The following is a 27305-nucleotide window of genomic DNA, read 5'->3' as shown; positions in this document are numbered from 1 at the left end:
TCATTGTTTCAATTTTTCTGGTTTGGTGCAGGATTAAAAACAAGTGTTATGTTTTCTTGTCCCAGTATCTTCTTTTAGTAATACAGGAAGAAGTATTTTCAAATCATGTGATATCCATGTAAAATTTGGAAGTCTTAAATGAAGAAAAAAGGAATAAAAAATTCATTAGTGTGCCTATTTGAATTGCAGAGAGAGCTATCTGATGCTATGAAGCAGAAGATTCGATCTGAGTATGAGGCAATTGGTGCAAGCCCAGATAAGCCCCTACAGTCAAACTATTTTCTTAATATCATGATTATCATTGCTGTTTTGGCACTTTTGACATCACTGCTTGGAAACTAGTTTTTGACATCACTGACCTTAAATTTTATGAGTCATTTATCACTGGTCTACTTTTTGCTTTTCTTCAATTCCCTTCCTTTAATTAAACAAAAGGCAAGTATACAGGGTGACCAATTGGTCGTGGTGGAAGGGTAAATATAAAATGAGTAAATAGCTTCATATTTTGGCTTTCTTTAGTAATTGTTATTTCTTCTACTACTTTGTGCTTTGAACTCCAGTATGAGGTGTTCAATCTGCTATAACACCAGATAATCTCTCTTTTTCAATTCTCAGGTCAGTTTGGGTATTATGCCCACCTTTTGCTTTAACACCTTTTTTTTGAAATATATATATTTTCATAATTTTCTCAAAAAGACCAAATTTAGTATCAATTAGTTATTAATTTATGTATAAGAAACCGGGTATTATATTATTGTTGCTTAGTCAAGTGTGATCTAATTCTAGCTATTTAATTATCCCATCTTTATTGTTTAAATTATTATCGAATAGATGTACTTTTTATTATGTTAATTGTTTGTGTTCTATTTGATGATAACTTAGGATCAATACAAAAAATCTCCATGGCAAATGCTAATAAAGTAACCGAATGGGATCTAATATCCTGCAGTCTTCCACTTGATGATAAGGTAATAAATTTTTATTTCAGGTTTAAATTTTTGTAAATTCTTTCATCGTTGAATCAACTTCAAGAGTTTGCTTATCTGTTCATATGTTATTGCCTTTGATCTAGTATTGTTTAATTTGAAATGATGCAGGTGTGAGTTCTAAGGTTCATCGGATGCATTCTCTATTTCAGTTCATGAATATAAAATACCTCTTAAAGGTTTTCTGGGATTGCATTTATATTTTCATTTTGAGACTTTTATGTAATTAGATAATATTGAAATATTAAAGTTGTTATTTTATTTTACTTTTTAAAAAAAAGCAGTAATAGTTATGTAGAACAATACTATATGGAATTATGTTTGGAACTATTGACATTGATAATTTTTTTTATATATAGAGTTATGTCCTATATTGAGAAATTGTGTTATAAAAGATTTAGTTTTTAAATTTTGATATTAAAAAATAAATTTTTAATTTGAGAATATGTAAATGAGATAAGATTAATAAATGATTCGAAATTAAAAATAAATAAATAACTACAAGATTTGTGGAGGTTTGAAAATCTCACAAAATAGTTAATTTGTGTTAAATTAAAAAATCAATTTGTGGGGGTTTTAAACTGCCACAAAAGTGATTTAAAATTGTCACAAAAGTTCAATATAAAACTCCCACTAAACACATACAAACCCCCCCCCAACTAAATAGATTGTGGAGGTTTTTAAAAAACCCTACAAAAGATCTCGTGGCACCTCAAATTTTAGCGGTTTTAGAAACCCACACAAACCATTTGGTGGGGGTTATAAACCTCCACAAATAAGAAAAAAACTGCCACAAATAAACATAAACCTTGTAGTGAAAGATATTCTACTAATATATTCAGATAAGTTCAGAAAATGAATGAGCAATCACATGTTAATCTTCATCAAGTCTCATAAACAAAATCTCAATACTCCAACTAGGGAATTAGCTCAACAAGCATTTTGTATTGGAAAAAAATTCATGTTTATAGACATAATAAACTGGATGGTCAATTTCATATAGAATTGGATGGTTACTTTCATAGACAAAATAGATGGTTATTTTTTATGCCTGGTATCAAAGGCTGAAAGGTGATGAGGGAGATGCGGTGTCAGTCAGCGACACTGCAGCGGGATGGTTATCGGAGCTCGCGAGAAAGAGGGTGAGAGGTGTGTCGTCGTTCACAAAGAAAGGATTGAATAAAATTTGAAATAAAGATTGGAATGTTAGAATTAAAGTGAAACTGACGGGTTTTGTTATACTAGAGTAAAAAGTGGGTACATTTTTAATTTTAATTTAAATTGAGCTAAATAAATAATTCATTATACTTTGTATACATTGTATAGATACTCCATTGACTCTCTAGCGAAATTTGTAATAAATAAAACATATCAGTCTCAAACTCTTTTATTATATTAGTGCTAATTAACCTTCCGAAATTAGGTTACGTTTGGCAGCACTACGCACATGCATCTGCAGATATCCAACTCACTCCTATCTAAACTTAATGATAATTGTGCTATTTTTAATTTTAATATTGACTTAATTTTAGAAATGGATTATTAATTAGCCTTATTATATTAGAGTAGAGAGAGAATGAGAGGGAGAGAGAGAGAGTGGGTGGGAAACACAGTGGGGGGTAGCTTTAGGAAACCGATCAAAGATCCTAGAGTTTGGAATCGAGAAGAGTATCAGCGGTTGGAGACGGAGTCCTTTTCGATCTTCTTGGATAACCTTCCAGAGGACATCTCGAAGAGAGAACTGTTTGAGCTTTTCAGTTGGACTGGACGCATAAACGACATATACCTTTCACGGAAGCAAAAAAATGGTAATTTGTATATCTTTGCGTTCATACGATACACCACGAGGGGAGGAGCTCTAAAGGCCATAACAGAGATGAATCGTATGAGACTGAGAGGTAAGATTGTGTTTGTTGGGGAAGCAAAATACAGGAGACCGTCAGTTGTGAATGGCACAAAGATGATACAGGAAGGAGGGATCGCTCGAAGAGAAACTGGTCGCCAGCCACAAAATGAACGGGACAATGCTCAGGCGCCCCCAGCTAGTAGTGGTAAGGATCTGAGAAAGGATAAGAAGATGCAAGATCCACATGGGAACGGATGGACAAAAAAACTGGAAGTGGCTGTGGCGAACGAGAACTTGAACTGGTTACAGAGGAGTTTGATTGGTGGAACAACAACGGCCATTGACTTTGGATTGTTACAGGATCTGGTAGCAAAGAACTTTCCACAAGTAATACAGGTACGAGAATTGGGAGCTTACAAAGCCTTGCTGACATTTGACAGCCTATTGAATGCTGAAGAGACATACACATTCAAAATGAATAGTCTGCTACAAATATTTCATAACGTATGGAGGTGGGACGAATCGGAGAAAAGCGATTCACGAAGAGTTTGGCTAGAGTGTTACGGGATTCCGCTACATGTTTGGACAGTAGATACATTCAGGAAGATCGGAGGCCAATGGGGAGAGGTGGTTGGGTGTGATAAAGGGACGGAATCGTGCGCCTCGTTTAGTGTCGGCCGTGTACTAATTGATACCTGTATTATGGATGTAATCCATGAATGGATTCATATCAGTTTAGGTACCAGTGGTTTTGATGTATTGGTAAAAGAGGTGGGACAGGAGGTATACAGTGCGCAATGTACATTGGAAAAAAGAACAGAAAAAGATGTCGGTTGCGTTTTTCAAAATAACGTAACAAGTAGAGATTTTGATGCTGATGGTACAATGTCGCATGACCTTACAAAGTTGTTAGGCTATGGAGATCAGGCAGCTTCAGTAGTTACGGGAAGGGTACGGCAGGAAGAAGATGATGAGGGTATATCAGTAATTTCAGAGTCAATTTTAAACGAATGGAGTAATGACCACTTAAAGCACAATCAAAACAATTCTGGTAAGAATAAGCAAAATTATGGCAATATTGATGGCTCGGCAGATTTGAGGGGAATGGGGGAGAGTAATGACACTGATTCGGAGATCACAATCCCGTGGAGATACCCATGCGACCAGATTGGGCTGGTAAGAAGAAAACCCAATGGAATGTGTATCAGTGACAAGAGAAGGGTCCACAAGGCTTTTAATTACAATGAGATTGTGTTGGGCCATGTAGGCCCAAAATCTTCTACGTCCTGTGTGCAGTGTGAATGCGCTGCTGGGCTTGATCAGGGAGCTATGGATCGGGCCGGCTTAACTCAAGGAAGGATCCAGGAGTCCGTGCGACCGGTCATGCTGATCCAAGGAACCCGACCCACGAAGTCTGATCCGAATGCGCCGCTAGGGAAACCACGAGGGCTGGAGACTCACATCGGCAACCGTGGAAAGCGGGAAGGTGGAAGATGCAGCGTGCTACACGGTGCTGGAGAGGAGATTTGGAGTAATTTGGGAAACTCAAAATTCGGCGTCCTGGGTGAATCGAATGGGTCTGAGCAAGACGAAGAGGAAGGCTGTGAAGCGTCTGCCGGTGGGGAAACCTTGATGCGGAGGCTGACTGACTGTGACGGTGCACTGGTGCTCGCTGGTTGTGTGCCGGGAAGGAGAAGCATCACTGGTGAGAGGATGAGTGCAGGAGAAGATGAAGTGGTACGGGCAGAGGCGTGCAGGTTGGAAGAACATGCTGGCACCGCGGAGGGAGCTGTGGCGGTTCCGGAGGAGGTTCAAGGGATTGAGGAAGTAAACGGCCATAGCAACGATGACAATCATGAAGCAGTTGCTGGTGGAAACGCAAATTCAGGGAAATCAGGCTCGGGAATTGATTCGGCTTTGAACAGGAATATGCCATTACAGAATGTGGAGGAGGAGTATGATGCTAGAGCCAACTGTAAAGGGGAACAAGGAGAGGCCAATGGGGATGACAACAGTAGCAATGAGTGTGCAAATTTAGCCGAACAAATGCTGGAAAATCGAAAGACATGGGAACTAGCAAAAGAGTCTGGAGCAATGTTGCTTAATGAGGAAGAAGACATTATGGCTATCCTCCAAGAACAGAATGAAGAGATTGATAGAAAGAGAAGATTGGCAAAACAGAAGGCTAAAGCAAGACGAAGCAGACCAAAAAATCTCAAAAAGGTGTGTAATTATAATTTAAAATGATTATCAGTTCATGGAATATTAGGGGGTTGAGGGGTGATGGGAAGTTAAGAATGGTGAAAGAACTTAAGAGAAAACATAGGGTGGATATGCTAGGCTTGGTAGAGACTAAAAGACAATTAGTGACAAGGTTTGATGTATTGAAAATATGGGGGAACGGATGCGTGGGATGGGAGTTTGTGGAGTCTGATGGTGCATCTGGTGGTTTGTTATTAATGTGGGATGAGAGTTTCTTTAAAATGCGAAATTGCTATAAAGGTGAGCGATGGCTGTGTGTTGAAGGTGTACTGTCAGAGAAGTCTGTTAATTGTGCTTTTTTCTTGGTTTATGGTGCTCACAATAGAGATGACAAACGTGCTGTGTGGGAGGAGCTGAGTTACATGGCTGGTTTATGCCCAGAAGCCTGTTGCTTCCTGGGGGACTTTAATGAGATAGGACAAGTGGAAGAGAGGCGAGGGTTAGAAAGATTACCTTTGTCGGCACAGGACTATATGAATTGGTTACAGGACATGGGTTTGGTGGACCTGCCAATTTCAGACCGTAAGTTTACATGGTTCAGAGGCCAGTCATGCAGCCGTATTGACAGAGCTTTGGTTAGTGTGGAATGGCTTGAAGCATTTCCGGAGACTCGGTTGAGAGGTGGTTCACGGGGGCTGTCAGACCACTGCCCTATCATAGTGGAAGAGAAGAGACTAAGAGTTGGTCCGAGGCCGTTCCGAAGTCTGGATTCGTGGTTTACTCATGAAGGCTTTCTAAGAATGGTCAAGGAGGAATGGAGAGGACTGGGAGAGATACAATTCACCGATAAACTGAAGGCGTTGACGATTCCTTTGGGGAGATGGCACAGAGACAACTTTGGTGACATGGATCGAAAAATTTCAAAGTTTGAGGCAGAGATTCAGAAGATTGATGACATGGTTGGCAATGGGACCTATGATGAGACAGCAGAAGCAAGAAGAAAGGCGCTAGTGAAGTGCTGTGAGAAATGGTATGTGAGGAAAGAATTATATTGGAAGCAGATGTCAAGGTCGAGACTTGCAAGGGACATGGATAAAAATACGAGATACTTCCACAACTTAGCCTCGGCGAGACGGAGAAATAACAGGATTGATACACTAGCTGTTAATGGAAGGTTGATAAGGAATCAAGCTAGGATTAAAATTGCCATCAGGGAGTTTTATAAAGAATTATATCATCAAGAGAGGTCCCCTGAGGTGGGATTCAGAGATGGTCTGGTGGAAAGGATCAGCGAAGAGGATTCTCTCGCGTTAGAGGTGTTACCGTCACCTGAAGAGGTTAAAGAGGCAGTATGGGATTGTGAATCGTCCAAGGCCCCAGGGTGTGACGGGTACAACATGAACTTCATAAAGAAATGTTGGAATGATATAGGCCCGGACTTCACAGCAGCGGTGCTGGATTTTTTTCAATCTTCAAGGTTACCGCCTGATGCTAATGTCACATGGGTGGCGTTGGCCCCCAAGTTTACTGGTGCTAAGGAAATCAAAGATTTGCGTCCGATTAGCATAGTGGGGTGTGTATATAAGGTTATCTCGAAGATGCTGGTTAGGAGAATGAGAGGGGTTATGCCAGGACTAGTAGGAGAGACGCAAAGTGCTTTTGTGAAGGGTCGGAAGATTCACGACGGGGCTCTAATTGCATGTGAAACGGTCCAGTGGATCAAACAAAGGAAGAAGAAAGCGACAATAATAAAGCTGGACTTCCAGAAAGCATATGACAGAGTCAAGTGGAGTTTTGTAGAGATTGTATTGCAGAAGATGGGCTTTGGTCGAAGATGGAGGGGCTGGGTGATGGAGTGTATTAGCACGTGCTCTATGTCAATGCTAATAAATGGGTCACCGTCCAAGCCGTTCAAGATGGAAAGGGGTCTGAGACAAGGGGATCCTCTGTCGCCATTTCTCTTTGTACTTGTTGTTGATGTCCTACATAGGATGATTGGAGAAGCTGTGAGGAATGGGCGCATAGCTCCTTTGATGGTTGGGAGAGATCAGATTGAGTTGTCGCATTTACAGTTTGCAGATGATACTGTTTTGTTCTGCCCACCAGAGGAAGACACTATTAAGAACTACAGGAGACTGCTTAGATGCTTTCAGTTGATGTCAGGATTAAGCATTAACTTTGATAAATCTAGCCTGATTCCTATAAACTGTGATGAGCAGTGGGTACAACGCATGTGTGGTGTGCTGGGCTGTAAGCAAGCCAACCTACCTGTTAAATATCTCGGTATCTGGCTAGGTGCAAACCCAAAGTTGGTGAAGACGTGGAAGCCAGTGATTGACAAGGTGGAGGAGAAGCTTAGTCTCTGGAAGGCCAAGATCCTCAATAAGGCCGGCAAGCTGGTACTTATCAAATCTGTATTAAATAGTCTACCAGTTTATTATCTGAGCCTCTATAAGATGCCAAAGGCTGTTGCAGAGAAACTGATTTCCTTACAGAGAAGATTCCTATGGAGTAAAGAGGGCGGAAAGAGTGGTATGGCTTTGATTAAGTGGGAAGTGATTCAGGCCCCTAAGAAGTTAGGCGGGCTGGGGGTTGGGGATGCTATGATAAGGAACTCAGCTCTTCTGTTTAAATGGTGGTGGAGGTTCTCTAAAGAGGACTGCCCTCTGTGGAAGAAGGTAGTATGTTCTTGCAACAACATGAATCCAAATGAGCTCCTGTCCTCTCAAGTATTACATGTCCGAGGTGGTCCGTGGAAAGATATCTGTCAGCTACAGCTCAAGAGTCAGGAAGTTAGACAAAAGATGATTACTGGGTTGTCCATGGAGGTGGGTGACGGGAGACGCACTCGGTTTTGGGAGGATGTTTGGATTCAGGGAGGTTCTTTGAAAGACCGCTTTCCAAGGTTATTCTCGGTTTCAAACCAAACAGGATCAATGATAGGGGACTGTGGGTTCTGGGATGGGCTAGATTGGATATGGAACTTTCAGTGGAGGAGAGAACTGTTCCAATGGGAACTGGATCTAGTAAATCAGCTTCACCAAACTCTGAGGCTGGTCAAAATTGATTTTGGGAGAGAGGATAGAGTTGTATGGAAGTATGATAAGCAAGGAATTTTTTCTACTAACTCATTTGTGCAGGTGTTGCAGGTGGAGATGGCTCCGGAGGATATACATAGCTACAGCTTTACTAGTACCATTTGGAAAGGCCTTGTCCCACCCAGAGTAGAGTTGTTTGTCTGGTTTGTACTGGTTGGGAGAGTTAACACGAAGGAGAGACTGAATAGGCTTGGGATCATCCACCAACAAGATACCCTGTGTGTGTTATGCAACAATAGTGCTGAATATGGCCACCACCTATTTCTTGGTTGTAGCTTTGCTTGGCAGGTATGGTGTGCCTGGTTATCATATGTTGGAGTGCAATGGGTTTGTCCAGGTGCAGTAAAAGACCACTTTCAGAGTTGGACTGAGAACTCAAGTACAAAAAAGGAGTGCAAGAGATGGATGGTGTGTTTCTGTGCAATCATTTGGAACTTATGGTTGGAACGGAATCGGAGGATCTTTCAGAATAAAGGAAAAGGGATTCAGGAGATTATTAACATGTCTGCGTTGAGCTACAAGGAGTGGTTAGGTGCTGACCCTCTCTGTTGTTGATGGCAATGCCGGAGATGACAAAGGGGTATATATATAGCTTTGCTTGTTCTGGTTAATTATATTCAGGTGTTAGTTCATACTATGCTAATGTCTCCTATGCTCCACTTGTTGTGTTGAGCTTTCTTTCAAAAAAAAATATTGACTTAATTTTATAATTTTTCTAATACTAATATGTTACAAAATGTGAAAGGACTAAACCTTATGTGTAATTGAAATAAATTTGTTCATTACAGATAAGATTCGTTGGAGAGATTTAAACTACGGGTAAAGTTTCGGTTGGAAGGTTTTAAATCTAGAGGTAAGATATGGTAGGTTTTGGAGAGATTTCACACTCCAAATAGAATTAAAATAGAACTTAAATTCTATCACCTTACTCATTGCCACTTCTATATGTAATGGATAAATTATTAGGATAGTTTATTAGTTAGTATGATTTACAACAAATAGAAAAAGACATTATCCATATACCAAATACTTTTAATATCCGTATAAAAATACAGTTAATTACTAATTAATTGTATCTCTAAATTAAGTTTTAATTAATAAAACAAAGAGAATGTAAATAGAAATGGTAAAAATATAATCAATCAAACAAGATATGAGCAAATTGATATGACTTTTTCTTTAGATTTTTTTTGTATAGTGATTCTTCTCTAGTTCTCTTATATTATTTTATATTCTATATTTTTTTTTTCCTTACAATGCTATTTTCATTGACCATCATTTTTAGTTTCTATGATGGCTTGCCAGACTCAATTAAGAAACAATTGAATTCAGTCAAGGAATATTATGATAATTTGATGGTATATACTAGTAATCTAATAATATATTTTTAGTCTATATATTTTTAAATATTGATAATTAACTGTTGAACAAAAATAATAAATTTTATTAGTTTTCCAATATTTTTTATATTTTTAAATTATTGGTCAAAGTATTAATTTTGTGACTTTTTTATTAAAATAAGTAAAGAAAAAACATTATTTCTTCAAATACGCATGCATGAAAATATTATCCAGAATACTCAGGTCATGGCATTCGTCCACGAAATAGTTTTTGCCACCATTTCCTTTCAGGCGCCCATGAAATGGGCCAGAATTCCAACTTAAGGTCAGCGCCCACGAAATGGGCATATCCAGGTCAGCGTCTGCGATTTGGGCCAATACCTTGGTGGTACATGCGAATTGGACCAGATGGACAATTCTGTCGGGCCAGGCGCGAAAAGGAACCATAGCAGTTGTACTCCACACGAAATGGAGCGAGGAATTCACTATATAAAGGGGCGTGGAAGACAGTTTGCAAGCATGGTTGAAAATTTTTTGGTGTCTCGCCGAAACATTCATCTTAAGAAACTTTCTCCTATTTCTATGTGTTTCCTTTCTTTCTAAAAATTCTGTAGATGCTATTTTATTGTGTCTATGGCCACCGAAAATGTATATGTTGTCGTATATCCTAATGGAGAAATTTCTGTTACATCTGAAGGTGTTACATTTGTTTGTGATGATCCACTGTGGATAATGATCCCGTCGCAGACGATATGCCTCGGTACGGCGACTAGACCATACCTCAAACCAATTTGACAGGCGGATGGGCCACCACCCATCGTTATTTCGGGCCGACTGTCGATAGAATGTGTCGATATTCAAGGGAGGGTTGGGTGGTCCTTGTCTTCCCCCAAATTGACGCAACACTCTGTCGATATTGAGAATTTCAATCCATCGGAATAATATTAGAGGTACAACCGAGTGGTAAAAGTCTCCATGAGGATGGCCGAGAAATTCAGCAGACACTATCGACAGAATACGAGGATCCATGTACGGCATCCAATTAAATTGCAAGCAGCGGACTAACACGTAAACACATATTAAACAGATTACTATGGATGGATATCAACAAAGCATAAAGCTTACCTCGTCCACTTGCAGATTGTCCAACCTTAAGCAGTGCCTGAGTAGGTGTTGCTCAGCATAGTCATTGTATCCCTTCTTCCCCGCCCACCTGATAGAAATCCAATACGTGCAAATAAGTCGTATAGTAAACAGCAAACGAAAAATTTTTCATCTAACGAAACTTAACAGGATATGCCAAAAATTACCATACCTTGTCGCTAAAGGAAAAGTATGCGGCGTCGTCACATCTGGTGCCCAGAACGATAGCCTGTAATAAATCCACGACATTAACAACGTATGACAGCCGGCCATACCTTCGACGGTGTAGTCTGTTGCCAAGCACATGGCACGATATAGCTAACAAAGACATGCGCTACCTTAACTATAAGTGCTGATGGCATCAAAATCGGCCAGCAAAGGTAAGTAGCGAATGTGGACCGTGTTGTTGGCCTTGTCCGGTAGTAGCATGCCGCCCAAAAAATACAGAATGTAACAATGAGTATACTGAATCATGACATCATCTTCTGTGTCAAAGGACATCTGTTGAAGACGAGTTCTAATCCACTTCAGCCTTATGTTGTACTTCGTTGTCCTACATGTCCGGGTGGAATATCACCAAGTAGCTCTTCGTACCATTGCCATATATCTCTCTGGTGAAACTTGCTCCATGACCTTAGAGTACCACTAACACGCTCGCCATCAATGGGTAACCTTAACTGCATTGTCACATCCTCTAGTGTTATGGTACACTCACCCCACGGCAGATGAAATGTGTGCGTCTCGGGACGCTATCGTTCAACAAACGCACTTATCAGCGGATTGTCATACTTAAAACGCTTTACTAATGACGCATAATAGAATCCTGCTCGTCGTAAATATGGTTCAAGTCTCTGCCACTTGAGATCCATGGTTGGATCCGCCGGCTCGGGCGTGAAAACATCAACAAGTGTGCCATGCGGGGTCAGAACACGTGCGGGCTGCAACAACAAAATCGGAATACCACAATTATATTTACAGTAGCAAATATTAAATAATCATCGAGACTAATAACAAACTTAACCACACATGATCACTGCAACTAACCTTATGAATCAAATTAGCGGCAATATGAACTTCGTCTAACCGATTAAAATTTTCTTTCACGTTCATACCACCACTGTCGTCCATGTTACACTTTTCTATTCACACCACAATACAAAAATATTAGGCAACACACTTTTTTTCCCCTTCCTCTTTTCCACGGTTTATAACTCCTAACACTCCTTACCACTATTTTTCACTGCATGAAGCACTTGGTCCATACCCATCTGCCCTTTATATACACACACCAATGCATCAACCCCAAGCTTGCCACCCCATACACCCAATGCATGCATGTACGGGAACTGTTGCACTGGAAAATTGCAGCCTTGAGCAGGCACCAATACCATTTCGTTGCTGCCCCCATTGTGGTGAGCATTTCGTCGGCGCCGCATAGGAGATGGTCCACTTCGCGTGTGCCAGGCACGCCTTGGTCCAATTCGCGGTCGCCTAAGCTGAGATGTCCATCTCGCTGCCGCTGCCTTTGAAGTGCGCCATTTCGTTCATGCCACGCTTGAGTTGGACTTCCACGCAGCTGTGTCAGATAAATTCTCCATTTCGTGGGTGGTTGGAGTGAATTGGAGGCCAAACTCATTTCGTGGCTAATTGGGTTGAAATGGACCTGCGTATTCGGAACATTATTTTTGTTTATGCATATTTAAGGAAATAATTATTTTTCTTTACTTATTTTAGTAAAAAAAGCCTTAATTTTGTTGTCATGTAACATTACTCTTTTAAAATGGACAAGTTTTTGCTTCTAAAATTAGGTTAATAAAAAAGAAACATTAAAAAAGTTCAACTTAATTAACCTGCAAAAATAAAAGGAAAAAGAAAAAACAAGTTAGACGCATTGTTATTAGAACTGGTGTGGATCACTGGGTAAAAGCCACATGTGCCACTGCACTAAGTGAATCTCCATGGTATATAATGCTTATAATTATACTTGTAACATATTAGAGAAATGATGGTCACTAGCAAATTTTTTATTATATTTACTCATTATTATATGTATTATATAAAAGTATGGATTATATCATAATTTATATATAATTTAACTAAAACAAATTTAAATTATTCCGGCCTAGCTCACCCGGGTCTAGTTACAAGTCACCGACCTGTCGAGTCGATCGACCGAACTAAAAGGCGATCTGCGCGTCATTTTTCATTTCGTAGAGAAAATCTGGACAGCTAGCAGAAGCTTTCTAATAGGTGATTTCAATCGCAGAGAATTCACCTGAGTACAGAGAATCAATGGAAAGGGACTTACTCATCTCCAGAAGTACGTCACCTTTCTTACCCTAATTGGCCGCCTCTTAATACAGACATTAATTTAAGTATCGAAGTATCTTTATAGGTGGCCCCACTCCCGACCCACCGACGACTCGGACGCACGCCCCACTCCCAAAAATCGCGCTCAGGTCCAGATCTTCTTTCACATCTCGTTGCTCCATCACCTACCTCACCCGATTCTTCAAACATCCGATCAACCGAATATAAATAATATAAAATATTATTTTTATCATTTAGTAATACTATTATATTTTATTTTTAATATTTAAATTTTTTATTTTATTATAATTATATATTTATTAAATTATTATCGGATTAAATAGTTCGATCAATAATTTACCAATTAAATTTTTTTTTGGACTAAATTTACCAATTAAATTAATCCATTAATTAACCCAATAATTTAATTGGATTGGTTGTGAATTCAGTTTAAATAACTATGTTTTTTTTTTTTTTTTTGGTATTAAAACGGTTAGATAACTATGGTTAAACGGATCAATTCGAAATCTAAACCAGAAGTCCATTTATTTGTGTTTGGTAATTTTGTATGAGCCCAATTTCAATCTAAGATCCAACCCAAGTATCCAATCCAACTAATATACATATTTAACCTTGACAAAGAAAAGAAAAGGCCTTTAGTTAAAGGTTTCAAAACAAACGTGTCTGTTTAAGGGTTTTTTTTTTTTAAAAAAATGAACAAACGAATCAATTTAACTTGTTGAGTTAATACTAAATAGGTAAGGCCTACAATTAAAAAACTGAAACTACTTGACATACGATAGGACACTAGTTTAACTTGCTAGAATTCTAGTTTAGGCTGACAGAGTCTAAGAGCTTGTTTGAAACCATTTAATATAAAAAAAAATTCTATTTTTTTAAGAAAAGAATTCATTTCTATTTGAAATTTAATTTCATGATTTGAAATAATTATAATATATTAATGAAATAGAATTCAAGTTTAAAATGTGTGAGAGTTGATTTAAAAATCAGATTCTTTTTGGTCTGATTTATAAATAAAAAAAAATAAGAATTAAAATTCTCAAAGGAATTTAAATCATTCATTTTTAGTTGTTCCAAAACAAAAATCAAAATTCAACTCTTGAGTGAATTTTAATTCCTAACATTCCAAACAAACTCTAAACTCTAAACTGACCGAATTAGTCTAGTCAATAGCCCTATTTTCAAAGAGTACAAAGGTTAAAGCTCTTCTTTAAGAAATCGTTTGGCAAGTAGCAAAAGTTTTTATTTTATTTTTGGATTATGGAAAATTATATTACATATATTTGGTTAGGGATGTGCATGACCCGGTCCGGTCCGAAGACTCGGCCCGGTCCCGAACACTTTAGAGGCTATTTTGGTGTGATTTTACTGAGTCTAGAATCGGGTAAGGGTCTCAAAAATAGACCCGGTCATTATTTCGGGTCGGGTCCAGGTCATGGCTCGGGTCACTCGAAGTCGGTCCGGTGGCCCGGTCATCATACACAATTAATATTTTGTGTTATTAGTGATGGATTATGGCTATTCTTATGTGGAATTTAAGTATTGTAAACTTAATATTTTGTGTTATTAGTTATTATAAGACTATAAGTTAATGTTTTATGCTTAAAATGCATAAGATTTTAGACTAATGCATAATATTGTTATTTATATTGATTTAAATATTTGGTGTTATTAGACAATATTAGTATTGATTATAGTTATGCTTTAATTTTAGAGAAGAGTTGGTTCTTGTTATATTTTTCTAAGTGAATTTTACCATGTCAAATAATGGTTGGAGTTTTGGAAATTTGGATATTTTCACATGCTAGCTTATAAGAAGGTATCAAGGTAATGTAGTGTTAACGGCCCGGTTTTTACCCGGTATAATCATGGCCCGAAAGTGTATAGGTTTCATCGGGTCTAGGGTCGAGTTCGGGTCTAATAAATAGACCCGGTATATATTTCGGGCCGAGTCTGTGTCACATCAAACCCGGTTTCACCCGATCCATGCACACCCCTATATTTGGTATTATTTTTGAAAAACATTTTTAACTTTTTGAGAAGTTAATTGAGAGTTTTTAGAAAAATAGAAAAATATGATTTTTTATTTTTTGTTCATAAGTTATTTTATCATTCTCATTCAAAAAAAATTATCTTCAAAATAAAAAAGATCATTGTATAACTTTTATTCTTAGCTTTGTTAAAAATATTTTCTCTTAGAAATATTGGCCATCCACCACCATTTTCACGTAATGTTCTAGACTTTCCACTCTTTTCACGCAATATTTCATATACTGGCCTTCCATTATTTTTTTCTTCAGGATCATTTTCTTATTTTGCAATATCTCTCCATTTTTTTATGTATTTCTTGATGTACGAAATATTTGTTTTATTTGTTTTATGTTTTTTCTCAACAAATTTATGAAAATGACAAGTCCGAAAAAAATTTAAAATTGATTGAAATGAACACAATACTATTATATTCATGAAAATATGTAAAAAAAAAAAAGATGATGGTTGGAAATAGATCTAAAACATATTTTAACAAAACTAATTGGACAAATTTAAAAACAAAATTCTTAAAACAAATTAGTTTTTTTGTGGCTAAGAAATTAGTTTGAATTATGAGTATAAACAATTTAAAAACATGTAAAATTAAGTTATGTAAAATCAATATTTAATATTAAAAATTATTTGTTATTATCGTTATTTTAATATCTATTCTTTTGTATAAAAAAATATATTTTTTGAGTCATTTATTTAAATGCTACAATTTTAAAATAAATACTTTTATAACTAAAAATCTAAATACAAAATAATTTATTTATAAGCTGTTATTAATAAAAAAATTATTTTTTTAAACTCTTTTTTTAAAAAAAAACTTATTTAACAAGTTTACCTAACCAAGCTGAGTCTAAGAATAACCTTCGATACTAGCATGACTAAGACTAACATTCAATTCCTTTTAAATATCAAGAATCATTTCTTTAGCGTTCTTGACATTCTTTAAGTCTTCGTGGCGTGGCATACCTTAATCTTTCAATTAATCTTAAGGCCAAAATGCTAAGCCTCGTACATAAAGACATTTCCATTAATTTCTCCCTGATTATCAATGTAAACATATTCCAAGACTTCTACTAAGGTACGAAAATAATTAGTCACCTAGTATCAAGGTTTTAGTAATTGTACATCTTATTAATATCGTAGCCTCCATAAAGTTTATACAACGTGTTATACTAAAATTGTCAGGTACTAAAAGAGATCCGAATTACGCAATCTATAACTTGTCGGAGTTGCTAGAACAAAGTACTAAGGAGGCGAAAAGCACAGAACGCTGCTTCTACAAAATTATGCCGAAAATTCTGAACATGACTAAGCCACACCTGCAGCATCAATTGTTACAGTTAAATTTCCAAACCACATATTAAGAAATGATACAAGATTTTATTTGTAACACATAGAACTCTAACAAATTAGCTAGATTTGGTTCTGGATTTTTAATCCTAATAAACTAAAATGTCATAAAGCTTATTAGCACTAATTATCAATCTTTTTTTTAACTTGAGCACATAATCCGCTTTTGATTACTCTAATCACTAGGAATCCAATAGCTTAGCATTATAATCATTGTGTTGTGGACAAGAATCAAGATTTTAATTCATATTAACCCAACAATAATACGTTACCGGATAACGAAGAAGTTAACACTAAAACCTTGCCTAACCACCACACCATGGCATTTAAAACGTATATTGAAGACAATAAATGCCTAAAAGCGTTCCATCGGAAAAACGGAATAAAAAGGGAAGGAATAACCTAACAAGTAGAGATCTGATCATTTCGATACCCAAAAAACACTATTAACTTAATCCACTCGATTCGAAGACAATGCTTGGACCAAATAGAATCTCCATATCTCATAAGCTCATAACCTCAGTTCAGGTACGAACACATTGGAACAACAATTTCAACGGCTATTACCTTACTTAATTCAATCACCAACAGGAAACATCAAGTAAGCTTAATTTAATAAATCACTATAGCAAAATGTTTGATTGCATGCCCATATAGTCAATACTCAGTAATTGCATAAAACGATTGCCAGATTGTTTACAGAGAACATTTTTTCCTTATTTTCTTTTGCTCAATATGTAGAAATTTTGACAAAAAAAATAATTATGTATGAACTCTTGAAAATAATGCATTAGTTTAAATTTTATTCTATTCTTAGTTTCTTACTGTGGTTAATGTGGTTAATTTATATGAGAATAAAGCTTGTTTTAAATATTTTGTGATAAAAAAAATATACAACCCTTTTAAAAAAAGAAAACACAGGTCCTACCGGGAGTCGAACCCAGGTCGCTGGATTCAAAGTCCAGAGTGCTAACCACTACACCATAGAACCATGTTGCTGTTCCTTAACAAACTTTTTTATATTGTTGTTTATATTTTTGGGTAAACAAAGAATGTTTAATCAATAGTTATCTGCAAATATGTTCGTAAAGTCATTGTTGATTGAATAATTGATTATTGGATTGTGATTTCTGAGGACACTGTAGAGCTAAATTGAAGTGTTCAATGCAATTTAGCAAAGTCAATGTAAGAGTGCAAGACATATCCTGTTGTATTTATATATTTATCTTACATCCTATGTAGTCATTCAAGAGATGTAGCTTACATCTTAAGATATGACATATAATGAAAACGTTCTTTAAAATATTAATTGATAGCCATTGTAGTTATCTTCACTCTCTAAGCAAAGGACCTAACTTTAAATTCCAATAAAACAATTTTTACATAGAAATTGCATAAAATATTTATATACTCGCAACTACTAAGAAAAGAATTTTATGCATGCATATACATATAAAATGAATTTTAAAGTTTCTTTTGTCTAATAAAAATAAAATTTTGTGTTAATAAAAAAAGACATAATTAAATAACACAATTAATGATGGCAGTTGCACATTTGAAAATTAATAAAGTTGTTTTTTTTTGTCCGAAGTCAACAAATTATTCAAAGTTAAAAGTTATTACAAACTTATTCTTGCAGTAACATACCAATAAAAAGATAAAGAATAACTTTTTTATATTTTAAAAATAATGATATTTCCATAATTGTAACTATTTTTTTAATAATCAAATTTATATATAATATATACATATATAGTTAAAATTAACGACTAAAATAATTAAAATATTGATATTTTTTAATATCTTAATCTCTTCCATAATTATATAAAATAAAAGGTAATTTATCATGTTATGCAACAATAAATTTGTAATGAGTGAAAGTATATAAGTAACCAATTTTACATGCAGTTAAGTGGTTAATTTAGCAGTCAATTTTTTAAAAAATATGTTTTTAAAATTTCAAAAAATTAGGTTGTGCTAAAAATATATGCGTGCTACTAATCCAATCGGTAGTGTTGCGACGCCACGACCTTTCCCTCCAATAATTCCTCTAGCCACGACGTCGCGCTCTCTTACTTCAAGTTGTGTCACCGTGCTGTCGTGCCCTCCTGAGTCGTCTCCTGGCGTCGCACCATTGAGCCTCCCCTTCTCTACTTTTCTTGCCGAGTCGCCACATCCTCTCTTCTAGCCTTTCTTGTGGCGACATGCCCCATCTTCTTCCAACTCCTCTCGCTCTGTCGTGATGCCGTCGCCGTGCGAAAATTCTCTCGTCTTGATGCTATTTAGTGTCCCCTTCACCTCACGTAGTTGCCATGTTACTAATCGTCCGACGGTAGAAGCAGCGCGTCCTTCATGGTTAACGGCGTATTAGAGAGACGGTTGCGGTTATACCACACACGACATTTTTGTTGTTGCTATTGTTGTAAGTTTTTTATGATTTTTTTACTAGTTTTGGATGTTTTTTTTCTCTTAATTTTGAATATGTTTTTTTTATATGTTTTAGATATTTTTTCTTTATGTTTTGGATTTTTTTTTAGATTTTAGATGACTTTTTAAATAATTTTAAATGTTTCTTTTTTTAATTTTCAAATGTTCTTTGGATGTTTTTTCTTCATTTAATTTTGATTATTTCTCGTAATAATTTAAATTTACATTTTAAAAAAAAAAAAAAAAGAGCTCGACTGTCTGTGGTGGCCTGGTGGACAGCGCTGTTTTGGTCTTTTGGACCACGGTATGTGAATTTAGGTTTTTTTTTGTTTAGATTTTTTTTACAGTCTATATACTAGTTTGCCACAATTGGCTGATAATCTAATCTATCTATCTATTTAAAAGTTGATACCAACTCTCTCCACAATGAGTTTAAGTCATCTTTTCTTTACTAATGATGCCACATCAACAATTCTAATGATTTGGCAAAAGATGAAAATCAACCAATCACTATTTAGTAAAATGTTTTAAAAAAATTAAAACAAAAAACTCTTATATATTATTATTCAATTGAAACATTAAGTACTAATTAAATGCAATAAACATGCATTAAAAGTGTCATAATAATAATAGTTATAAAAAATTTCAGTTACAAATATTCAAATTCTACAACTTATACATATTAAGATTCTTACTACTCTTCATTTCTTAATCTCTCATACTAATTGTCAAAAATTCCTTAAATTTAATATAATATCCACAATGAGTTTAAGCAGTCTTTCCTTTGCTAATGATGCCACATCAGCAATTCTAATGACTTGGCAAAACATGAAAATCAACCCATCACTATTTAGTAAAATGTTTTAAAAAAATTAAAACAAAAAACTCTTATCTATTATTATTCAATTGAAACATCAAGTATTAATTAAATGCAATAAACATGCATACATTAAAAGTGTCATAATAATAATAATTATAAAAAATTTCAGTTACAAATATTCAATTCTACAACTTATACATATTAACATTCTTACTACTCTTCATTTCTTAATCTATCATACTAATTGTCAAAAATTTCTTAAATTTAATATAACATTTTTATGTTTTTCATTCTCATTCATTTATTTTTTTAATTATTTACAAACAAAAAAATACAAGAAAAGACAAAGTATAGCCATTAATGTAAATCGAAAAATGAAAAAAAAATGCAGTTTTGTATAACTCTAATATAAATAACCTATATCTTTTTTAAAAATAAATAAATTCAAAATCTATTTATAATATGTTCTCTAAAATATTTTTAATATAACATTTATTAAAATATACTATATAGTATAAATAATCTATCTCTCCGCGCATTGTGCGAGCCTCACTCTAGTTAGTTATCAATTAAGTTGAAAAAAAAAAACTAATATATATGTTTTAATTTTAATATAGTGTAAAATTTTTACACAGTCCTACTCTTACAACTATATCTATTTTTTATAATCATTTATACGATGAATATAAAAAATTATTTTTATTGATATAATATTACGTAATTAAATGCATATGTATTTTTTACAATGACATCAAAATTAAATTCACATATATATATATATATATATATATCCTCCCAAACTCAGGAAACGGTGCAATGAATAAATCATTGATTTTGTTGAAAGAAAATTACATGTTTTTTAAAATCATTAGATTCTATATGATGATGCCACATAACCGGACACTCAACACATCTATTTTTGCAGCCGCCCTTCTCTTCCTTCTAGTAAGTGCAATCAATTACACTTATTGGCATTCAATTTATGTGCACTCCAATTTTGAAATTTACATAATCATGTACCATATATAAATAACTTCAAATCTTTTTAGTTAAACTTAAAATTACCCATGAATCTATCTTTCCAAAAATGTTAAACACTTCTAAGTGCTAGTAAATAAATATTCTGATTACTTTACTCATAAAAATTTCTTACTCATTTATTTTTATATTAATTTTTACAAAAAAAAGTGATTATCTTTATAATTTGTTTTAAAATTTATATCAACTAGTACTTTTCATATACAATTATTTCTCTTACATTTTTTGGAAATTCAATTTGATTCTCTTCTATTTCAAAAAATATTTATGATATTTTAAAAATTAAATAATAATAAAATTAACTTTTAAAGTAGTCTTCAAAATTTTAATTATATAAATAATATTTTTAAAATTAATAAAAAATGTATTACATTAATTTTAACAGTATAATTAGTTATTTAATGAAAAAAACTGAAAGATTAATATAATATATCTTTATTAATTTTAAAAACATAATTGATATAATTAAAATGGTTAAATACGATTTTGGTCTTTTAAGGTATAGGTCGAAAATTTTTTTCGTCTCCAACCTTTTTTCTATATAAAATTGTCCGTAAAGTTTAAAACCAAGTTTAAAAATCGCCATTTTTTACTTAAATCTTAAAATTTTGGACAAAATTATCCATAACAAAAAAATTATAAAATTAAAAAAAATAAAAGAAAGAGAGTATTTCTGCTCCTGACTTTGCTTCCGTCGCCAAAAATTTAAAATCAAGTTAAACCTTAGGGATAATTTTAAAACCAAATTAAATCTTAAGAACCATTTTGTATACAAAATAGTTGTGAACGAAAAATATTTTCGATCTATATTTTAGAGACCAAAATCATACTTAATTTTAATTAAAATTTTAAAAGTATTTTATTGTAGCTTTAAAGTCATAATATGATGATATGGATATTGATATGTTTGATTTGATTTGTTGGTATGATAATAGTTGGAAGACTATAATATAATACAACTTATGCAAGTCCAGTCAAACCCACAACTCTTGACCAAGCTTATAATTTTCAACGGTCAAACTTTACCCCCTCTCTCTCTCTCTGCCTATGGTACCTTCTCAGAACCATCTTCCAAGACTTTTTGGCTTCCTACTTCTTAAAGCTTTTGCCACAACACACCATGCATCAATCAAGTTCCCTCCTTTTCATTCTTTTCATTCTTCTCTCAACTCATATAAATTCAAACCACAATCCAACGTTTTCACTTAACAAACAACAATTTATGAAGACATCATCATTCACTGACCTCCTTTCAAACAACTATAGTAACATAAACATGAACATGGATGATTTTGGTGATGCTAATGTTATTCAAAACCAAGATTCTGTTCCAAAATTTAAGTCTGTTACACCACCTTCACTGCCACTTGAGAACTCACAAACTTCTTCTTACTTTCCTTTTACATCATCAACTTTTAGCCCAACTGAGTTTTTGAACTCATCTTTGTTCCTTTCTTCTCCTAATGTAAGTTCACAATTACAAACACCCCAAATGCTTCTTTTACTTAAAAAACCAGTCTTTTTCTAATTAATTTCATGTTTTGCATACTCTTTATGTACTCTCTCAATTTTATTAGTTATAATATGGTTTCTTTCAGATTTTTGCATCTCCTACTATTGAGGCTTTTGCTGGCCACAGCTTCAACAACAAGGAAGATGAGAAGAACTTCTCTGAATTCTCTTTCCAAACACAGACTAAGACATCTTCTCCCTCTCAAGCAGTAAGTAATTTTTATTTGTTTGACCATTTGACTTTGAAAACAAATATAATCTTTTAGGGCGTTCAATCATTCAGCTGAATCGGAGATATTTTTTTTGTTCTCTCTGTTCTTCTTGAAATGGTCATATTTTGTTTCATCCATTACCTTGTACTTGGTTTTGTGGGGTTATGTTTCTGTAATTTTTAACTGGCCCTTTAAATTGTCTTTTTCTTTGTTGTCTTTTTGTTTTGTTTTTTTTTTTTTGGTATAAAAAAATTAACTAGCATATTCTAATTAAGTTGAAAATTTAAAACTTGAAAGTATGTCTATGTTTGTTTCCATTTTGACAAAAAAAAAAAAAAAAAATTAAAAAAAAAAAATGAAAAGAAAATAGAACTTGGTGATAATGATCATCACATAGTGCATAGTTGAAGTAAAACAAGGTGTGAAATAAATTTATATAATTTTATTTTGCTCTAACTTCTAATGCTTGTTTGTAATAATAGGAACCACTTAAGACACAAGACATGTGGAAATTCACAGAACCTATAAACCAAGCTGAATTTTCATCTCAGACAAAATCTGAATATCCATCAACACAGAGCTTCTCCTCAGAAATGGTAGCAACAAAACCCGAATTACAAAGCAATTCGGTGCCTGAGTCCGGTTCTTTCAACTATGCTAACACGTCTCAGTCCATTAAAGAACAAAGGAGATCAGAAGATGGTTACAATTGGAGGAAATATGGACAGAAACAAGTGAAAGGGAGTGAGAATCCACGGAGCTATTACAAGTGCACACATCCGAATTGCGCAATGAAGAAGAAAGTTGAGAGGTCTTTGGAGGGACAAATTACTGAGATAGTGTATAAGGGAACTCATAATCATCCTAAGCCACAGAGTACTAGAAGAAGTTCAAGCTCTCAACAAATTATTCATCAGCAGCCTTCTTCATCCTGCACTAACTCAGGAATCTCGGATCAGTCAGTGGTGACACTAGGCAATCCTCAATTTGATCGTGTGTCGATGCAAGAAGATTCTTCAGCTTCTATGGGAGAGGAAGAATTTGAACAAACTTCTCCAACAAGTTACTCTGGTGGAGATGCAGATGAACTTGGACCAGATGCCAAAAGATGGTAAGAACATGAAATTTTAGAATGAAACTTCATAGGGTGCATTTGAAAATTCAATATCTACATATATTAATTTTTCAATACTAGGATAAGGTTTAGCTATTGTCTTTTATTTTAGAAGCAACTCTTATCTAATACTTTAAAAATGGGAGAAAATTTACTCTTTTATATTTGTGATGCTTTTTTTTTTTTTTTCATAATCTTATTATACAAATGATCTACAAAGATTTGAAAAGTAATTTGTTTATAACTAATTCTGGTTCTTGTTGCAGGAAGGGGGAGAATGAACATGATGGTCATTCAGCCTATGGAAGTAGAACTGTTAGGGAACCTAGAGTTGTAGTTCAAACTACAAGCGAGATCGATATTCTTGATGATGGCTACAGATGGAGGAAATATGGACAGAAAGTAGTTAAAGGAAATCCAAATGCAAGGTAATTAACTGACTGAAACAAAGCCCTTTTAGATAATAGTTCTTAGAAGTGTCACAAATCTTTTAAAATTGTTAACAACATTAGTAACTGATATTGTTCAATTATTTTTCTTTCTGCAGGAGTTATTACAAATGCACAGCCCCTGGTTGTTCAGTGAGGAAACATGTTGAGCGAGCCGCGACTGATATAAAATCAGTGATCACAACTTATGAAGGGAAACACAACCATGACGTGCCTGCAGCACGCGGCAGCGCAGGTTACAACATGAACAGAAACTCTCTAAATAGAAACAATAGCAATGCACCGGCAGCACCAATAAGGCCTGCGGCCGTGAATGGTTATTCTAGCGCGCCGAATTTCACGAATTCACTTTACAATCCTAGGCTTCCGGCCACCGGAACTCAAGAATCATCTTCCCTAGACATGCTGCAAGGCTCTGGACTTTTTGGCTACACGTCTCTTGGAAGATCAATGGGTTCATATGGAAACAATTCGCAACTTTCGGATGGTGTATACATCAAGGCCAAGGATGAAAGGAAGGATGACTCATTCCTTGAGTCATTTCTTTCGAAGAACTAAGTTTGGAATACACCACTTTGCAGATGCTATCATGGACATGTTTTTGTATAGCATGTAGGATCTTAGTTACTCATAGCAAAAGACAGAAACAGAGAAAGAAGCAAGAATGTTTACATGTATTAGATTAGAGACATAGTGATAGGAAAGTTTGACCAGAAGAAGGTTCTTTAATCAGCTTTGTTGGCTGATGAATACTTTTATTCTTTTGTTGTATTTGTTTCACAGAAAGAAAGCGAAAAAGGTTTCTTTTATAAGATTCTAATAGTCGATTACTTTGTAAAATTTGTGCAGTGCTTGCAGTTTTTAGTATTCTATTTCTGATCTTAGCTTTCAAGTTTCAATATAGATTAGTTGAGATTGAAGAGTGGAACTTCGATTAATAATTTGTAGTGACATCATCATTGGGACTTCAATAAAATTTCATTTCATAATAAAATTTCATTTCATAGTCCCCTTAGGCAACATTACACTGAAAAGAGACTAGTCAAAAACTCACTTGGTCAAAGTTGGAATGTTCAAACCACTAAGATCCAAATATAAAGTCAATAATTTCATTTTCTATTTGAGGTATAATTAATAATTATATTCTGTAAAGAAATAAAATGGAAAATCTAGAACTGCTTGTGCCATTACCTTTGGTTTTTGTTCTGCCAAATTGGTTAGTAAGAATTAACACCATTAACATAGTCTCAAGAATAGAGCAAAATTCATTTATTTTGGTGTATAGGTAAAAAATCAGTAACTTTCCATATCTCACTGTAACATATGTGATTGGTATACACAATTAAATGAAAGTGTGAAACATTTTTATCGGGTAAAAAAAATAAAAAAATCAATGAAAGTTTCATATATAAGGTTGAGTTGATAGTTTGAAGCCAGAGATGAGTGCTGACACTGCAAAACAAATGAATGCAAAAATGGACATGCAAATGGCTGTACTTGAAGAATCAGTGAATATATTGTCTGAGTTTTCTCTCATTCTGTTTGTTATTGGAATTGCTGAAGATGCTGATGATAACAACAGATATGCCGTGATCTGCAACCAAAAACAGTAACAACATTTGCCAATGGGTCAAGTTGCTAATTAACTATTCATTGTTCCTCAATGGCAGTTGGCAAATACATAAACATGAATATGATGATTGGAAGGTAAAACAGGGTTTTGAATGAAGAGTTGTGTAAAAGATTTGATTAATTCAAAATGAAGACTCTACCAACTTCCACAAGTGAAAGACTTATATTAGTATCAGACTCATTAATATTGTGGACTCATATGAAGGCTAGGACTCATTAACTTCTCTTGACTAATTAAAGTGAAAAACTTATATTAATATTTTTACATCTATTTCATCTAATCCTTAGCTTATAAGTTCAAAGTCTACACTCTCCTCAAGAAAATATTCATATGCCATTAATTTGATTTGAGAATAAGATGAAAAGATTATAACAAACTTTTGCTGATGTGATTATCCTGCAGATTATAGTCCTTGGAGAAACACTATAATATTATAGACTGCCTGAAGTAATGTAAACTTTCATTTTCATAACATCTGTAGAGGCAACTTCACAGAGAAGTTTTCAAAAGTTTCTACCCAAACCTCTTCAGCATTGCTTATAGTTATAGCTCAACAACACAGGAAAAAATTAATTCTTTCTTAACTATTAAGGGACAGAAAATTAATTAAATGGAATGCTAATTAATTTAAAAAAAAAACAAGAAATAAAAAGAGAAAGAAAATACTAGTCTTTAAGAATGAAAATGAAACCATTTGACAATTCAAATCTAGTTAATGGCCCTGAATTTGATTCCCCATCCCTCACTAGCCACAGATTCAAATTTTGTGTTAAAAAAAAAAAAAAAACAAAACCCCACAAAGTAATCAATGTTATGATGAAGATCAAAGAAAAAAGAATTAATGGCAAACAAACCTGGTCTCCTGCAAAGTAAATGATAGCAGCCATTCTGGGCTGAAGCAATTGTTTTCCTTTTACTTTGAGAAACAATATGCCTCCATTATAAAGACTTGACAAAATTGCAATAGCCAGCAAATATCTGAGCCATTGTTGAGTTCCAATAATCAATGTTGAGAATTAAGAGACATAATAAAAGCATTTTCTTTAGATAATTTCCTAATAAGTGAACTTTCAGTTATAAACTGCCCTTAACTTAACAATAAGCTATTAAACTCATCAACCATCACAAACCCAAATAAACATTGAGAAAACAAAACCATTTCTTTATTGAAACCCAATATTGTTCATCAAAAAGGGTATCAAAATTCTTACCTATACTCATCATATTTATCAAAGTCTCTCCAATCACCATGCTTGTTGAACGCCATTACAAGAAACGAAATCAGAGAAAAAATCAGAGCGGCAACTCTTAGTGGCAACGCCCCTTTCTTCACCAATTCTTCCCTCTTCCACCGTCTCAGGATTCCGGCAACCACTCCGTCGTTTGAGGAGGCCGCCGGTGGCGGAGTCTGGTGGTTCCCGCTGTTTGCTGGATCAGTAATTGGCGGAGCCTCAACATGTATCTTCGGTGCTGAATTGTTTTCTTCAAAATTTGACATTTTTCTGTATGTGGTGCTGTTCTCTTGCTCTTCGAATTCGAAGGCTTCGGATTTCTCAGAATATCAACGAAATTAATTATATGTAAAAGAGAAGAAAAAAAAAGAAATAGATGTGACAGATGAACAAGAAGAAGAAAACAGTTTCTTGGTTATTTCTTTGTTTATTAAAAAGAAAAAAAGAATGGTGTATTTTGGTTTATATTCAGGGGCCCCACCTCGGTAAAATCGTTATGGAAGTTAACTAACAAGGTTCAATGGGATGA

General features: G+C 34.5%; 2 protein-coding genes and 1 non-coding gene across 3 annotated transcripts; 1 reads left to right on the top strand and 2 right to left on the bottom strand.

Moving 5' to 3' along the window:
* Window positions 1-17258: 17258 nt before the first annotated feature.
* Window positions 17259-17330, bottom strand: TRNAQ-UUG (transfer RNA glutamine (anticodon UUG)). The gene has a single exon. It is a non-coding gene; the product is annotated as a tRNA-Gln (tRNA).
* Window positions 17331-21611: 4281 nt separating this feature from the next.
* Window positions 21612-24751, top strand: LOC107605097 (putative WRKY transcription factor 25). Its single transcript, XM_016306848.3, has 5 exons — window positions 21612-22089; window positions 22223-22345; window positions 22831-23459; window positions 23729-23890; window positions 24010-24751. Exons 1-5 carry the CDS (start codon window positions 21745-21747, stop codon window positions 24467-24469), a joined length of 1719 nt encoding a protein of 572 aa, XP_016162334.1. The 5' UTR covers window positions 21612-21744; the 3' UTR covers window positions 24470-24751.
* A 404-nt stretch (window positions 24752-25155) lies between these two features.
* LOC107605099 (CASP-like protein 4B4) lies at window positions 25156-27180 on the bottom strand. Its single transcript, XM_016306850.3, has 3 exons — window positions 26756-27180; window positions 26399-26522; window positions 25156-25505 (listed from the first exon to the last, which is right to left on the bottom strand). The coding sequence occupies exons 1-3, from the start codon at window positions 27040-27042 to the stop codon at window positions 25314-25316; spliced, it is 603 nt and encodes a 200-aa protein (XP_016162336.1). The 5' UTR covers window positions 27043-27180; the 3' UTR covers window positions 25156-25313.
* Between the last annotated feature and the right edge of the window lie 125 nt (window positions 27181-27305).

This window comes from Arachis ipaensis, chromosome B6, assembly GCF_059453495.1.
Source record: "Arachis ipaensis isolate K30076 ecotype BB chromosome B6, ASM5945349v1, whole genome shotgun sequence".
NCBI classification, from domain to species: domain Eukaryota; kingdom Viridiplantae; phylum Streptophyta; class Magnoliopsida; order Fabales; family Fabaceae; genus Arachis; species Arachis ipaensis.
Note: the sequence above shows the minus strand (reverse complement) of the source record. Positions and strands in the feature narration are given on the sequence as shown.

What these genes read in the sequence shown, in the direction of transcription:
- LOC107605099 (XM_016306850.3), bottom strand. Translation starts at nt 27,042, where the DNA reads ATGTCAAATTTTGAAGAAAACAATTCAGCACCGAAGATACATGTTGAG. An exon ending in GATAAATATGATGAGTATAG is followed by an intron (nt 26,523 to 26,755) that starts GTAAGAATTTTG and finishes ACAATGGCTCAG; the next exon opens with ATATTTGCTGGCTATTGCAA. An exon ending in TTTACTTTGCAGGAGACCAG is followed by an intron (nt 25,506 to 26,398) that starts GTTTGTTTGCCA and finishes TTTTGGTTGCAG; the next exon opens with ATCACGGCATATCTGTTGTT.
- LOC107605097 (XM_016306848.3), top strand. Translation starts at nt 21,745, where the DNA reads ATGCATCAATCAAGTTCCCTCCTTTTCATTCTTTTCATTCTTCTCTCA. An exon ending in CATCTTCTCCCTCTCAAGCA is followed by an intron (nt 22,346 to 22,830) that starts GTAAGTAATTTT and finishes TTGTAATAATAG; the next exon opens with GAACCACTTAAGACACAAGA. An exon ending in AAAGGAAATCCAAATGCAAG is followed by an intron (nt 23,891 to 24,009) that starts GTAATTAACTGA and finishes TTCTTTCTGCAG; the next exon opens with GAGTTATTACAAATGCACAG.